Source organism: Pipra filicauda, unplaced genomic scaffold (assembly GCF_003945595.2).
Source record: "Pipra filicauda isolate LSUMZ 115617 unplaced genomic scaffold, ASM394559v2 scaffold14_size4853619_pilon, whole genome shotgun sequence".
Lineage (NCBI taxonomy): Eukaryota > Metazoa > Chordata > Aves > Passeriformes > Pipridae > Pipra > Pipra filicauda.
Window position 1 is genome coordinate 3,605,730 of NW_024103985.1, and position 16,714 is coordinate 3,622,443.

General features: G+C 47.1%; 1 protein-coding gene and 1 long non-coding RNA gene across 13 annotated transcripts in view; one reads left to right on the forward strand and one right to left on the reverse strand.

Moving 5' to 3' along the window:
• Positions 1 to 9,623: 9,623 nt before the first annotated feature.
• Positions 9,624 to 11,070, reverse strand: LOC113994266. Its single transcript, XR_005562638.1, has 2 exons — positions 11,034 to 11,070; positions 9,624 to 10,116 (listed from the first exon to the last, which is right to left on the reverse strand). It is a non-coding gene; the product is annotated as an uncharacterized LOC113994266 (long non-coding RNA).
• An 855-nt stretch (positions 11,071 to 11,925) lies between these two features.
• Positions 11,926 to 16,714, forward strand: part of FBRSL1 (fibrosin like 1) — a 509,440-nt gene continuing 504,651 nt past the window's right edge. For 11 of the 12 annotated variants that reach the window (XM_027733066.2, XM_027733072.2, XM_027733067.2 and 8 more), the window contains exon 1: positions 12,220 to 12,591. In XM_027733066.2, the coding sequence (XP_027588867.1) occupies positions 12,298 to 12,591 (294 nt within the window). In that variant the 5' untranslated portion in view covers positions 12,220 to 12,297. Of the gene's footprint in view, positions 12,107 to 12,219; positions 12,592 to 16,714 lie in introns of those variants that run through there. The other variant, XM_039378903.1, reaches the window with a different exon arrangement.

The window sequence follows — 16,714 nt, forward strand, 5'->3', positions numbered from 1 at the left end:
CCTGCCAACACACTCTGTTTGCTACAGCAGAACACAGGATTGTTTAACGGCCAAGCTAAATGCAAGTTAAAATGGCAGCTTGGGGGGGGGGGAAGAAACAAAATCCCCAGGTATTAGTGATTTATAAAAATGGACTGAAATCACACCTTAACATCCAAGCTGTAGACAGATCCTGTATTCCTGAGGTGAATTTTGGGAAGCTAACTTAAGCCCTCCTTTCAAAACACCTCTCGGCGATTCGTCACACTCGATGTGACTGGGAGCAATGTCGTGCTGACGGCTGCAAGATTTCAGCCAGACTTGTAGATCAGAGGACCTGAAGGATTGCACTTCTAAGTACCTGCACAGCTCTGAAGCTCAAATTGACTGTCTGGCAGTGTTCTTTCTGTCCTGCAGCATTGGAAAGCTTGATTTTTAAGGAAAATCTTTCATTGTTTTGTCCACGGTGCCCAAATCTCAGGACATAAAGAGCTCTTCACTGAGGAAAAATGGATTTTTTATTTCCTGAAGACAACAAAAGACAGCTGTGTACACACACACGCTGTGATGTCACGTCAGGAAAAATCAGAGATAGACTGAAGTTATCTTTGTATGCAGACACACACCTGATTCACTGGGAGCAGTTAATGCACTGGCATGAATCCTCCATGGCCATCCTAGAGGAGGAAGACAGCTGTGACAGCTGCTTGATGAGACAGGTCCCACAGCTCCCATTTCATCAAGGGCCCTGTCCTCTCCATCTGCTGGGCACTGCTCCATTACAAGTTTATTACTGGCCATGTCCTGCTATTTTGAGAGTCAAAAGCTCCACTAAAGCATCTTTATTTTCTGCTGGGCCAAATTGGGAATAACCCCAAAACTGGAGGAGAGGGAAAGAAAACAAAATTCTCAGGCACAAATAATTGAGCTGTTAAGTAGCACTGGGGAACTCTTAGATTAGGAAGCACAAACAGAATTTAATGATCATCCAAAGATACAAGTGTGGAATCATCTGAATTCCAACTTCGGACTAAATTCTTTGAGAGTTTGGGCTCCTTTGTTTCCAAGGTCTGAATTTCTACTATCTGTTTTAGCAGTAATGCTACTGGTGATGCTTTTCCCCTTCCCATAGTAATGTCTTCTTTAATTTGTTTTCTCTAATCTGCTGCCTTCATGCTGCTCAGTGTAACACAGAAGTTTAAGCAAAATTTCACTGACTCCAAAACCTCTTCCTTTGGTTTAATCACAGTTAAAGAAGCTTGAGCAACAAGCACACAAGGGCTACCTCAACCTCAAGTATAAAAAAAAAATAAAAGGCCGAAGAAGTACATTTAGTCCATCAGAAATCTGTCAGGCAGAAAGCAAATGGCTAAATTCCTAGAGGTGGTTTCTGCTAACAGAGCAGCTGCTCAGCCCCAGCCATTTCATTACTTTTGCACTAAAGGGTCCTAGGGACGTCCTTTTTGAGGTGTAGGCAATTCAGAGAGCTGAGACATCACTGTAATTTGGCCTATGAAAAACGAGTAGGTGTTCACAGTTCATTTCCCAACAGGGAAAGTCGTGCTCATCACAGAAACCATCCCCATGCACAGCGCTCAGAGCCGCCCTGCTCAGCAGGCACACCCAGGCACCAGCTCTCACCACACGTGAGCCAGACACTTTGGTTAGCAACACTGTCAGCACAGCACCTTTTTTCCCAGATCTACAGTCAGGTGAAAAAAAATATAGTGATGTTATAAGTAAGTAAATAAAACAACCAGCAGTAGGCTCCTGAAACCACAAAACAAATTGAAAAGTATGAAATATTCCCGAAGAAATCCCCTGCTCCCAGTTCAACTGGAATAAAAACACACTGAGAGAGTCATAAACAGAAAGCAGAAAAACTCAAGGATGGGGGGGGAGAGGATGCAGAGCTAACAAAACGTTGAATAAATGGAATAAAACGTGCTGCTGCTTATCAGAGTGAGTAACACCAGCTGCGGTCAAAGGGCAATGGCTGGACAGGACGTGGTATTTTCACATTCCTGCTGTGAGCAAAGGAGAGGGCAAGGCTTGGGAACAACAGAGCACCAGCTCTTGGGATTCCAACAGTCAGTTATGAGTCTACACAGGGATTCTGCCTTAAACCCACGCAAAGCCTTAGAAAACCTCAGGGCCCCTCTTAGAAGACCATTAGACTGATTTCTGCTTGGAAATTGCCAAAATAAACCAAAGTCAAAATTAGCCATGGCTGAGTCCAATTTCACCTTGATTAGTATTTACATAACACGCAGGGAAACACGAGAAGAGCACATAAATAATGTACTGTTTGTTGCAGACCTCTCAGGAGGAGCATTCTCAGCTCCACTATTGATCCACAGGCACACACCAGCTCGCAGAAAACCCAGATCTCCCCTTTCTGCACACAAGTGAAGTCCCAGAAGCTGAGTCACACAGGTTGGGGTGCTTTGCTGCACCAGAGGGTCCAGCAGCCAGGCTGCTGCATTCTAGAGCCTCACATGGAAAAACACTGATGATGGGGAGTTTCCAGATCTGGGTAATTTAGAAGACATTCTGCATTTCCTTAACTCCTTTCCTTCTAGTGGACTTGACATTTCTGACAGCACTCCCAGGAAATGTAAACTTGGGAGATGCTGCTTTTTCACTTTTTCCTCCTGTTGCAGTACCACCACTTATTCATCCAGTCTTCATACAAGCTGGGGGGACTCCAAAACAAAATTATTACCTAGGGATGACTCAGTACCACCACTTTCTGAGGCAGCTGCACAATACAGTATTACTCAACAGCCACAAGCTATCTGTACCTCCTGTGAGAATAAAGTGAGAATAGTTTCTCTTCCCTATTCTCATTCTTTTCATGTTGGAGGAAGGGTTTAACTTCATACCCAGTCTATGTGGGTAAAGGTCGAGGGCACCTGGACATTTCTTCTTTTCCACCCCTCGGTGAACACTGTTAGGAAAATAATCCAGTACTTTTTTTCATTTCAAAAGACATTTCTACTTAGCTTAATCTGAACTTTTGGATTTTTTTTTTTAAATCACACCATAACCCCCTACCACACTGCTCCTCAAAGCACCTCAGTCGAGCAACAGCTGTACCTGATCCTGGTTTGCAGCTTGCAAGGTCCTGGTGAGCATCTGCAGGCATTCAAGCCCAAGTGATGAAAAATGGTGCTGTGGCAAAGCTAACAGGTGGTTGGAACCTACAGTGTTCCTCTGCAGGTTTACAGCCCTAAAGCTAAGGAGCTGAGGATATTATTATCAGCAAGAGGCAGCTAAAGTGCCCAACGCAGCAACTATCCCCTGGTAAGACACCTGTACTGAGCCAGCAAGAGAGGTAGCTCAAAGATTCAGCATCACTATTTTCCTGATGTATCAATGTCTCCTAAGTTTGCAGCAAATGAATGTCATTTCCAAGTATACTGTTAGGAAAGATTGCTTAAAATTAATTAGCTTAGTAACAATGGCCTGTCATTATGCTACTAAGTCACCAGCATGAGCACATAAGTTACAGTGACAGCTCAGGGTATGAAATAAGTGCCTTTATATTGAAATTTGCAAAGTGCTTAGCAGTCAAATGCCAATCTATTCACTTCTGGTAATATTGCATAGTTTCCTCTTAACAGACTGCTCCAAACTCCCACACAAAGATATGACTTATTTTACTACAGAGAAGTCTTTCTACTTCATACACTGTCCGTGTCCAAATATAGAAAGCTTTTTAAAGTGCATTTATTTGTACAGTGTTGATTCATTCCACATCAAGACGAACGTGAGATTTGGAACATGATATTAAAAAAGCTGCAGGTAATGGAACAAAAATTCTCTCTTGGGTGACTTAGCTGGGGATGCACAATAAACCCAAGGTAAGGACCAGATTTTGAGGGGCAAGAACATCAGCAGTTCCCACATTCAGCACTTTACAAGATTTCCCCAGTAGAGAAGGAAACAGTTATTGCTATAATTATTTCATAGTTCCAGTCAGCTGCATTCAGTTGTACTGTTATATTCCAATGGCAGGAGAATGGAATACAGTAAACTATAAATATCTGTCAGAATTCCTTTGAAAGGACAACAGTTAATTGCATAGCTTGATCTCCTGCCGTGCAGAGCTTGCATTTCAGGTTAGAAAGGTACAGATTGTTATTGATTTAATTCTCTTGAAACATGTGTGGTATAAAACTGTTCAAAAGACTTATGGGGGAGAAATATATGCTTCCAAAGGAAGTCCTATAGCACAAGACCGTGGCGGGCACCTTCTTGTAAAATGCTTTCTGAAATTCAATACATCCCCTTCCAAAGGCCCTCACAGCCCCCTCAATTAATTGAGGCTCCTTGCCTCTTTTGCAGAAGCAAAATTAAATCAGTGAATCAGATGAAGAAAAACAAAAGATTAGCAATAGCATGAGGTGCATGTGAAAAATAATCCTCTGTGTTGAGAATAATTCAGTCCTTATTACACACTCACTCTTAACAGAGAGTGATCCATTCCCACCTTTCCTGTTTGCTTTTTATTTAGCTTCCATTCTGCTTTTCTCTTTGCCAAGTCATTCCAGGCAGTCACGTTTTTGACTATTACAGTCTCCTAACTAGCTTTGAGTCCACTTCTGATTTGGCTCGTGCAAAGCTGGTCTGAACCACCCAGAGACACTAAGACACAATCATGCAGTAATTTGTTAAGCCTTGTCCATTCTGAGAATAAATTTCCCATTGTAAGCACAGACAGCAGTGAGGGTGAAGCCCTGTTTAACACTTGTCCAGCTCATCTACTTGCCACGAAGGGTAACTTGACCCAGTGTAAATTATGCATCACTGTGATTTTGCCAGCCTATGTTAGTGCTCAGCCTGCTGCTGGTACAGAGAGAGCAAAAATCCCCACTGCAGGCAAGCTTTTATTAGCAAGTTACACAGCTACTAGTACAGTCCTTGCTTCCAGATACTGTAATTAAGATGACACATCTTCCTGATGGTTGCTTTAAAGAGACAAAATATTAATGGAAGAAACACTGCAGAAATGTTTTAGCACCTGTTTATCATGACCATGTATTAAATTCCATTTGCACACCCCGCCAGCCTTTATTAGGAGAGCTCTGCAAGTTGTAGACTGCCAAATATATCTTCTCTGAGTTAGTTTTCACTAGCTTTTCCCTCACTTTCCAAACTTAGAACAGAAAATATATTTACAGTCCTAATCTTCAGGTTTCCCAGAGTGGGTAGGCGAGGATTTTGTTGTTTGCATAGGTTTTTTTTTTTCAATTATATTTCTTCTTTGAAGTATTAGCTGATTGATAATATACACTGAGGGATTAAAATGAACTGTATTACTTTAACAGATTTAATAGTAAATTGAGCACAGCCTACAAGACACTTGGAAACAGAAGCAACTGCTATCCAAGGAAAATTTCCAACATTTGTAACAGTTGCACCTAATAAAGCTGATTGAGAAGATTTTCACTTTTATTCACCCCTAAACACCCTGCACCACACGACACCCTGAGCACTGGAGATGGAGGCTATGCACCAGCAACGTTCTAAAAGCAAGTAAAAGAATCACTGAGTCCAACAGGATTTAAGCACACCTAGTCAAGCAAGACACAGCAGCAGCCAGAGATCATTATGCTGCAGGGCCCGACGACAGGTAGGCAGTTTTCAGGCTTTACCCGTCGGAAGCAGGAGGCAGTACAAACCCTGCGAGGCTCCGAGCCTCCCAAAATCCACCCCACGCCATGCAAATCGCGGGCAGGGAGCATCCCACTTCCCAGGGCTGCAGGCAGGAGTCAGAGCCTGCCCACGTGGAACAAGTTCGACAGCTAGAACCTGAGGGAGATCAGACAGGCAAAAATACAGGCAACAACCCAGGCAGGAGAAGGGCGGGGAGAGTTTTACTGAGATGAAGTAGGCAAGAAAGAATCTCTGGGGGAGAAAAAAAAAAGAATCAGAGAGAGATTTAAGATAACAGACAGTAGCAGCAGACAGGATGAAAACGGGGAATTCTTCCAACAGATTTTTACCACACAGAATCTCAGGAAGCATTTGGGCTCACCACTGCCTAGGTGAGGAAGACAGCCTACTGAAGACATTATGGGAGAGGAATACTGGGCTTTTGTCTCTGCGGCTCCATTTCTACAGTTTAAAATAAGGATAAAGATAATAACATCCTGTCCTGAAACAATTTCAGGAGCTAAATAGAGTATACACAGTCAAGTAAAATTAAGCTATTGTTACTGTCACCTTCTCTCACCTGTGATATCAGATGAAAAAGACGGTTTCTCTGAAGAAAAAAAAAAAAGCATCATAAGAACTACCATTCACACTGCTATTACCCATAATAACATAAACCCTCAATATCTGACTATTACAGATGGACTTGAACTCCTTCTCTTTCTCATTAAAATAACCTCTCCTTTGCCCACTCGGAACACAGACAGGCAGTTCCTTTCTTACTCCCTGGCTGCACCACAGCTGAGGCTGTGAGCTGAGTTGGGATGCAGGCAGGAGGGCTGAGAGCCCCAGAGCTCCACTGCTGGGCTGGGGAGGGAGGTTGTGCCCTCTGCCCCCTCCCTTATGACTTCTCAGACCAGCAAAATCAGCCCATGTGGAAGCAGTTAGTCAACGAGGGGAGGGGCAGATCCAGCCCTCCGTGCATCGATTGCAAACGCACCCTTTCTCCCAAAGGCAAAAGAAAAAAAAAGTGTACTTGAACCCTTAGAGCCGATAGGCTGAAGCTGATTTATTGGGGTGATTTAGATCTGTTAAAACAAATTTAATTTTGAATACAATTTTATATCAATTAACAGAGTCTCACAAGTGTAGCCATTAAGGAATCTCTTTCCAAAACCAAAGCCAAATATTCAAGATTTATGAGACTGACTTGCCATATTGGAAGTAACTAATTATTCGTAATGATTCTTTGTACTCTGACAGTGATTATGTATTTTCAGTGCAAATGACCACGATGAAGCAAGTGATAAAGGCAGCCCATGTTTGTGGAAGGGATACCAAGCATTTAAGGCCTGATCATTTTAGCAAAGTATTGGGGTAGCAGGGGTAGAAACAACAGAAAACAACTAAGCTCAGTGACACACAAACCAGTTTATTTAATGTCCTAAAGTGTGTTCTGGTGCATGTCCGAGCTGCAATGAAAGCCTGTGGTCTCTTTTTATTGCCTTAAGCAATTCTGTATTCGGTTTATTTATTCCGACCTTTTGCTTGTCCTTCCACCTTGGACATGACAGTCTTTAACAGAGCAAAGCCTTGCAGACTCAGCTTGCAGCATTTGCAACAGATTGTGGAGTACGTTTGGGGTGAGAGGAACAATGCAAATTTGGGGGCTGATTCTCATTTGCACTGAAGTTTTCGCCTGCCTCTGATGGCACAGGGCAGAAAAGGTACAGAAAGGTGCAGGATGAAGGAAATGTCCCTGGCTTACTCTGCCCTGATTAAAGTACCTGGGAATCGAAAATGACAGTTCTGCAGGGATTGGTTAGATTTTCACATCGCCTCAGGCTGCGGAGAACACGAAAGCACCGCCTTTCTCCTCTTTTCACAACTTCCAGTCCTGCCCCAAACACAGGAACACAGTAAAGGAGAACAAAGTCCCCATTCCAGTGAGGTGTTCAGTGCCAGCAAGGTTAATGTCCAGGGGCAGGCTCGTGGCAAGAGCAGTGCCATGTTTACTGCTACGGAAGCTGCTGCTCTGATGCTGCTCTTGCTCCAGCTACGAACAAGGGTCTAATTTCTGATCCTCAAAAAGCAAAGGCACAGCAACTCGGTCATTAAAATCTGCAGCAGCATGCATGTGATTAAAATGTTAATGTCAATATTGTAATCAAGGGGCTGACTCACAGGACAGCTGGTAAGAGACTTGATCTGTATTGCTTAGCCCCGGTCACCTGATGCACACCAGGGTTAGGGAACGGTTGTGCCCCATCACATGGCAGGGATTGGCATTCACTGGCTCATGTGGTGAGCTGGAGGCTGGAAAGGGACAATCAGATCAAACCCAGGCACAATATTGATAAGTTCAGCTGCGCCTGCACTCCAGCGAGAGGAGAGCTTTCCGATACACTTCCCTGGAATCACCTGAGCTGCAGCAAAGGCACTCGAGTGTCTCCTGCCCACCTGCAGCGCTGCTGCTGGGCTGTCCTGTGCCCTGCCCTCACCCACCCACCCCTCCTGCTTTTGGAATTTTCTGTGCTAGTTCCTATCTAGCTGAGTTTTAGACATTTAAGCCTGTGGTAAATTTTGCCCGGTGTTGTCTAAGCACCAAAAGAGCTATAGTCTGCAAAGCTTCTTTTCAGTAAATTCAGGATTAATGAAGAAGGCCTCTCTATTGTTGGAATGTCTAATACAATTATCCACTGAATGAATGGACTAGGCAGCAGAGGAGGGCTCCCAGGTTTGTGGCGGGGAATTGTCTGTTTTAACATCCATCTGTTTTCATTCCCTCTGATCCATTATCATTCACCTAGAGTTATAACATGATGAATATCATTGTGTGGAATGCCATTTGATGCTGGGGGGGGAAAAAAACCCACTGCAGGTCTGCCTTCTATTGAAAACGTGAAATTGCCTCGGTGGAAGGAAAGGCATGATTGATTCCGAGATGCTGTTCCAAGCAGAGGCATCCTTTCCCACGTGGACTGCTTGATTTTGTTAATTCCTTTGGATGACCCTTCTGCCGAATCTTGAAATGAAATATACATATATACAAAAATGAGGATAGCTATGGACAATCACAGCGCTGATGAATTTGTGGAGTTGATTCAAAAAAATAATAGTATTCACAACTTTCCCCAGAAGGCACCTTTGGTTTATGTTCACAGTGACATTAAACTCCTGTACGTAAACACCTAAGCGGGATGAGAATCTTGATGACCCTGCTGATGGGAAATAAAGAAAGGCACTTTACAGGCAATTTCCACTGTCCTTGTTGGTCAGCAAATTTGGAAGTGAATGAAAAAAAGAGAACTAGAAATGCATATTAATGATGGAGGGCCTAAAGCACAATGGGACCGAGACGAGCACTACCAAGAGAAATTGTTAAAAATGCCACAGTTTTTTAATGATTTACCCTTGTGATTTACTTATAAGAAACAGAGAAATTACCTTTTAAATTAAAGGACAGGCTCAAATGTAAAAATAACTTACTGAACTCAATATAAATGCTTCTTTCTAAAAAGTGACTCTTAAAATATTGGTAAAGCAAATACAATTGTTAAGCTCAATCCATTGTTTAACTGGGTGTATCTAAACTCTAGATCTTTCATTAACAACCATTGCCTGGATCCTGGTTATGCCTTTAAAACACCATGCAGTTAAAAAAAAACATTGTACTGTCCCTTAGAGAAACGGGAGAGAAAATACCCTTTGGTAATCCCCAGTCCAGCAAACCCAGGGCAGATAACTGCCTGACTCCCTGCTAGCCTGTAATTACCCGAGGAAGCAGCTAGACTTAGCTATCTTCCTTCTTTAATTGGCACGCAAAAGATTATAGGATTTTATTAGGACACAAATGACACCGATACGAGTGTGATTGAGGCATGCAATGCATGACTGACTATTTGCATTAAGAGGCTTTGCACCACACATGGGATTTCTACCTTTGGTTTTAAATGGCTTAAATTTAAATGACGTTTCTGTGCTACATTTTAAGAGGATGATATTTATTTTAGCACTTGTCTATGTAAGGTAGGGCAAAGCTGATGCCAGACACCAGAAACTCTTCTAAAAGAGCCTGTTTGGGCCAGGTGGAAGGAGGTTAATTTTTGACTGCTCTGTTGGTGCGATTAGATCAGGAACACGGAAAAACAGAGGAAAGGTGGACACTGAAGTGCCCACGCCAAAGCCTTTGACGGGTGTGTTAGACACCACTCCAGCCTGCCACTGCTGGAGGCACCAGCCCGAGGAAGCCACCATCCCTGGTGGACTGAACTGCAACACAAGTGGGAGCAGGTGGCAGGAGACTTTTTGGCTTCCCTCACTTCCACGGCTCCCAGTAACACTGAAGCTCCTCCATGGATTCCTTCCTTTATTGATGAATCTCGGTGGACTTCTTTAGGTTTTATTTCACAACATCCTTCTAATGTCTCTCACATCCAGAACTGGAGGCTACTCCCCAGGGTAGAGAGAGAGCAGCTGAAGACATAAGAAATTAAGCCAAGTTAGTCCAGTGGAGCAAAGCCAGCCCCACACAAGGAAGGGAGAACCCAGAAGTGATGGTAACATGCTGCAATATCTGACTGTGTGCAATAAAAGATGATAACAGGAGGATTAAGTCCTGCTACCATTGTGATACATAGGATGGTCAGTGCTTGGTGCTGGGGCCCTGATCCTGGCACACCTTCCTCGGTGCTGTCCCTGGGACTGGGCACTGCACAGCTACTTGGCTGGCCACCAAGCTGGCCCCTGTCCCAGGTGAGTGCCCAGGAACCAAGTATTGGTCGAGGTGACCCTGGACAGAGGAAAGAGCCTGAAAATGCAGGGAAACAAGAAGGAAACTACAGTCCCTTCCTGCATTGCGGAGCCCAAATGAAACCTCAGTGAGATGGATGGATGGTGAGCAGGAGGTACTGAACAGGGTCTCCTGCCTCCACCTCCATGAGTCTTAACCCTTGGTCGCCTTACACTGCTCCATGTCCCACCTATAGCTCTGGCTGCTCAGCCCCCCTGCTCTGCACTCTCATCACCAGCTCATCCCCTGACTGTCCCCTAACTTGGCCCCTGACCCATAGATTGCTCCCCGGCTCGTCCCTAGCTTTTGCTACATCCCTCAGCTCTTCTTATCTCTCCCTGAACCCCCAACTCGTCCCTCTGCCCACCCCTGATACCTCAGTTCATCGTTTAACCCTCATCCCGCAGCTCGTTCCCTGTCCTTGGGTCACCCTCTGACCCCCAGCCTGTCCCTCAGCTCACTCCTCGCCCCTCGGCTCAGCGTTTCAATCCCAGCCCATCCCTGGTCCCTGGTCCCACCGCTCGCCCCTCGCCCCCGGCCAGCCCCTCTCCCGCCCCGCGGGGCAGCCGGCGGTGCCCCCGCTCCATCCCCCGGGGCTCACCCGGCCCCGCCGGCCGAGAGCGGGGCAGGGGGGTCCCGGGGCCGGGAGAAACTTTTCCCGAGGGCGATGGCGGGCGGCGGCGCCCCCGGCCCGGGCTGAGAGGAGGCGAGGCGGCGGCGGGGCGGGAAGGAGGAGGAGGGGAAGGAGGAGGAGGGGAAGGAGGAAAAGAAGGAGGGGGAAGGAGGGGGGGCCGGGGGCACGGCCGGGCCTGCGCCGGGGAATGACGCGCAGCTGGCAGCCCTGCTCATGCGCGGCCGGCCGGGCGGTGCTAGCGCCGCGTCCCAGCTCGGGGAGAATGGGGCGGCATCCGGGCAGCGTCGACTGAGCGGCTTCTGGGGGCCGGGGCTGCGCCGCGCCGCGGGCGGCCGGGCTGGGGCGGGCGGGCGAGCGCCATCCGGCAGCGGGCGGCGGCGGCGGGGGCGCCGCGCCGCGCCGGCGGGGGGCTGCGAGCCGCCGGCGGCGCCCGGCGAGGAGGGGTCGGCGGGCGGCGGCGGCGGCGGCGGCGGCGGCGGCGGCGGCGGGCGGCGGGGGCTGCCCAGGGATTGTCTCGCTCGCTCCGCGGCAAGAAAGTTGGGCGGCGAGCGCGGCGGCGGCGGCGGCCCCCCCGGCGGTGCGCGGCGGCCGGAGCGGGGCCCCGGAGCGGCGCTGCCCCCGGGGAGGGGGCGCCGCGCCTGGATTATCCCGAGCTGGGTCGAGCCTCCTGGATCTGCCTCTCTCCTCCGCGCCGAGTGAATCCGAGGTGTCCTCGTCCTGATCCAGATAGATCTACCCCCCCTTCTCTCTTTTTTTTTTTTTTTTTTTTTTTCCCCCTCCTCTTCCCGTCGCTGCTTTTTTTGGGGGGTGGGGGGGGCGGGGGGTGGAAATTTGTCAAGGTCATTCCGTGGATTTAATATTTTTTGTGTGTGTGTGCCGCTCGCCCCACCGCCACCGCCACCCAGCCTTGCTCTGTGGATTATCATCGCCCTGGATCCGAGGCTCTGAACAGCAGGATTTTTTTTGTTGTTGTTGTTGATTTTTTTTTTAAATTATTATTATTATTTTTTAAGGGCTCCGGGGTTTGGAGAGGGGAAGCGGTGAGTTGGAGGGGGGGCGACTTTTCTCTACCCCCCCCGCGCCCCCCCACTCCCACCCCTCTACACCCCCCCACCCCCCCCCCCCCCGGCCTTCTCCCCCCACCTCCTTTTTTTTTTTAATTTTTAATTTTTTTTATTATTATTATTATTATTATTTTTTAAATTTTTTTTAATTTGCTTCTTCTTCGGCGATGGATGGGAAAATCCGGCAGAGCCGGAGGTCGAGGTCGCAGCGGGACCGCGTGCGGCGGCGGGAGGCGGCGGCCCGCGACCCGCGGAACCAGAGCCCGTCGTCGGGCTCCGAGAAGGAGCCGAGCCCCGGGAAGGAGAACGGCGGCCAGAACTGCACCGCCCCGCGGGGCCCGCCGCCCACCGCCCGCGCCGCGCGGCCCCCGCGCCGCCGCCGCCGCGAGTCCAGCTCCCAGGAAGAGGATCTGATCGATGGCTTCGCCATCGCCAGCTTCAACACCCTGGAAGCGCTGGAGGTAAGAGCGGCGGGGGGCCACGGGGGGCTCTGCCCTCCCCGCGGGGCGGGGGCTGGGGCGGGGAGGGAGGGATGGGGGGGGGGGCTGATGGAAGGAGAAGAGGAGGGAAAAAATAAAATAAAATTGAGAAAGGAAGCGCGCGGCTGCTGAATTTTGCAAATGGCAATTAAGGTGCATTAATCGTGGTGCTGAGCCCCCCGGGGGGGGGTCCCGGGTGCTCGCGGCTCCGCGGGCAACTTGGTGCCCCCCCCATCCCTTTTGCTCCTTCCCTCCCCCGGCCCCCTCCTCTGCCCGGTCGGTGTTTCGCCTTCACTTCGGGCAAGTCGAATGTTTGTTTGGGGTTTTAATTGGCTGCAAAATATTCCTGGCGTGTTGGGATGGTCCGGCATTGTTGTGAATGGCGGAGCTTCCCCCCCCACCTCCCGCCCTCCTTCCTCCCGCTCCCCCCTCCTCCAGCTCGGGAGTTTGTGTTTGCGTTGCCAAAATGTTACTTTATCTGTCTCCGGAGATTGTTAGCAAATGGCTAGTGTTTGACATTTTGTGGAAAAGAGATGTTTAAATGGATAATAATCCCTCGGTTGTAATTCCCATTTTTGAAGTAATTGAACAAATTCTTCATCTCTTGTTGACTGTACATATTTTTCTGGTGTTAATAGGCTGGCAAAAAATATTGCTTGTCTAACTTATTACAAACAATATTTGCTGAGCAAATACTGCCTGCCTTGTCTGAGCTAAGTTAAGCAGAGCAGGAAATTTAATATTTTCAGAGGGGCATTGACAAACTATGACTTTGGCTTTTGATTTTTGTTTTGTTTGTGTAGAAGGGGAAGAAGTGAGTTGTCGAGAGGAAGCATCTAACAAGTTGCTTGATGGGTGTAATAACTTGAATTCCCAGTCAATATGAGCAATGCTGGTGCCTTTGCCCACTTTCCTTGACACACTGTGATAAAAACGTGGGCAAAGTTTTGGGTGCTCTCCCTACTTTGGATTTTCTGCCACCTGCGTGTCTATAAACCTGTGGTACAGTAGTGAAGAGTTCTGCTCAGGCTAATGAATAGTCTCAGATTTGCCCTGGGATCTTTAATGTCTTTGGCTCAGACTTTGAGGTCCCATTTTGTTTGAGGGCTTTGCTGCTCTCCAGCCCACCCCTCCTGCCCTGCAGGCCTCTGGTGGCATCGTGGTTATCTGGAGTTTTTCACCTGTAGAACTGACCTCTCAGAGTCCCAGAGATGGTCCCTGTGTGCCCACAGGGGTGTCAGCGGTGGCCTTGGCCGGCTGCTGACGTGTCAGGACCTGCTCAGAAGGGGCATTTAGTCCAGTGGTCCCTGAGCAGCCCTGGGTGTGCAGGTACCAGAGGGGGAAATGGTTTGTGTTGGCTTGACCATGGCTGTTCCCTGGCTTTTTGCGGGGTGTTGTCCTAACAGGAAAGCCAACTACTTTGTCCATGCAGAACTGATAATGAGCAAGCAATCTGCTTTCATGTGCCTCTAAGCCAAGCCCTAGACCTGTCTGTATATTGCTATTTTTTTTTTCTTGGGCATGCTCTTAGTCAAATATGCATCAGTAGATAAGTCCAATTAAACCCCTGAGTCTCTGCTGAGCTGTCAGTGAAGAAAGTAAAATTCATCTTCCTGCCGAATTTTTCTACCATGATGAGCACATCATCAGGAAATAGAATTCAAATGATAGTGCAGTCCCTCCAGGCTGATGGGGAAAACTCTGGCCTTTTCAAGTGGGATGAGCCTTGTTATTGAATCACCCAAACCGTAACCTTGATAATAAGGCTCACAAGGGCTTCTACCCTTGTGACCTTAAACTTCTGCCACCCCAAGGTACTTCTAGCTGTGGAAGCACTTCTGGTTTTTCTTTAAAAACAAAAATCCACAAAACAATCTGCTTTCAACTGTTGCAAAATACTTGAGTATCACCTGCCATTGACCGATTTCTACTGTATTTGCCACCATGCAAGTGAACACGTGCACCTCAGCATCTGGGGCGATGTTGGCACCTCAGAGCGAGAAGTGTGAGCAGAATTCACCTCTTTCACACCAGCTGGGTGTGTTGTATTCGAGGTTGTTGTATTCTTGGCGAGTCCTAACAACCATGTGCATTCCCTAAACCCCTCTAACACTAGAAAGAAGAAAATGCTTAGCGTTGTGTGGATTTGTCCATGCAGTGCTGCCTTGGACCATGGGCGATGTCTGGCTGGTGTGATGCAGCAACAAGGGAAGGGAATTGTTACGGCAGAATTACTTTAAAGCAGTATATGCCCATGTAAATAACCAAAATTGCAAGGTCATTTTTTGTCGTGTGGAGCTGTGTTCTCTGGCGAACTTGAGGGCAACAGGTGGTTTTCTTCTGCTTTGGAGGAAATCTGTATTTTGGTGTGTATTTGTTTTTTAAGAGGACTTAAAATCTGCTGTAATGATATTTTAAAAATAAATAAGAATTGAAGCCTTCTGTGTTCATGAGGGGAGAGAAAGTATAAAAGTGAGTACACAACCTAAGGACAGTACTGAATGAAGAAAGTGTTTTATTTAACTTTTTAATCCTAAAAGGAGCTTTTGTTGCTTATGTGGTGGTTCATTGTGGTGTTCTAGGTTGTTTTGTTGCTTGATGTTACAGTGATCTGTGATTACGTGCAATAGACTAAGCTTTGGGCTTCCCCTTGGAAATTAAATTTGTCAATATTTAAGTAGAACTTAAGGGTAGAATCATTTGGGAGAGGTAAGGTGGTTTTTGGTTTGTTTCTCTTTATATCTCAAAATATTGTGAATTCCCCTTCCCTACTGAAGCAAATTCTCACTGCTGGTGTTCCTGTAAATAAAGGGTGCTTTATAGAATAAATACATATATTCTTCATTTGTGTTGACCTGGAAGTGTGGGCAGTTAAGCCTGAGGGATGGCTTTGAGATCTCTGTTAGCTCTTTGGTGAGAATTTCAAGCATTTTGGATTTTGTTTTAACTCATGTGGCAATGTTTACTTTGGCAGTTGTCATCTGAGAATCATGTTTCTTGTTTTGGCCTTACTTGTGACTTGACTTATGTATCTTTGATCCTACCATCTTCCAAATAAAGACTGAGTTGATTATATATATATTTTAAATTAAGGAAAAAAGAATAAAAAAGCCCACAGACAAACAAGCAACAGCCTCTTTCTGTGCATAAGAAGTTAAAACTTCCCCTTTCCCTTCCTTCCCTTGGATCTTCATGTATAAATCCAGCTCAGGTTTCACACAGGTTAAAGCTGAGGTGTGTGTAGTGGTGTTTTAGGTTTTTCATATCCAGTTGCTGATCACGACTTTGGACTTAACCTGGGAACTTGGTTTGCTCTGAGCTGTTGGCTTGAGGTGGTCGGCGAGATGGGCAGCTCCTGGAAAACCATCAGGACATGGTGCTGCCCAGGAGATGGTCCCTGTGCCAGGAGTCAGGAAAGCTGGCTGGGCTGAGAGCCGGGGGATTTCTGCCGGCCTCCCGAGATGAATGGTATGGATGGGAGCATGTGTGTATATTCATTACGTTCAGATGAAGCTGCTAATTATTCTTGAAGGTGATTGGTGAATCAGAGCGAGAGAATCTAAATGAGTGAGTCGGTAGTTGAGGGCTCTCTCTGATCATAGCTGTTCCTTTCAAGTATGAAAAACAGCGCTAAAAGGGAACTTCATCAGAATGTTAATGAATGCGATCTTTGAGAGCAATTGTTCTCCCAAAGTAGTTGAAAAGACAAGGGGTTGTGTTTTCTTTTTGGCGGTTGTTTATCATTTTTACAGATTCCAGCAAAGCTTTGGAGCTCTGAATGGAAATTTTAACTTTCATGATTGTGTGCGTGTGTATGGGTTTTTTAGCAATGTTTAACCTGTTTATGGAACATATTGGAGGATCCGTGCTCGGATGTGCGTGATGTGTTGTGTAGAAGTGGATCCCCAAGCTGGAAGGAGTCAGACCTTGGCTGGGTGCACGTGGTGGAGAAGTGGAGGTGCTGCCCTCCCAAGCTGAGCTGGGGCCCAGCTGTGCCTGGTGGCAGACCCTGAGGAGATGAAAGCTTTGCCCACTCTCACTTGTGTTCACACCCAGGGCTCTGGCAGTGCTGACTCCCAGTCCCTTCTCTGCTGTTTGTGCCTGA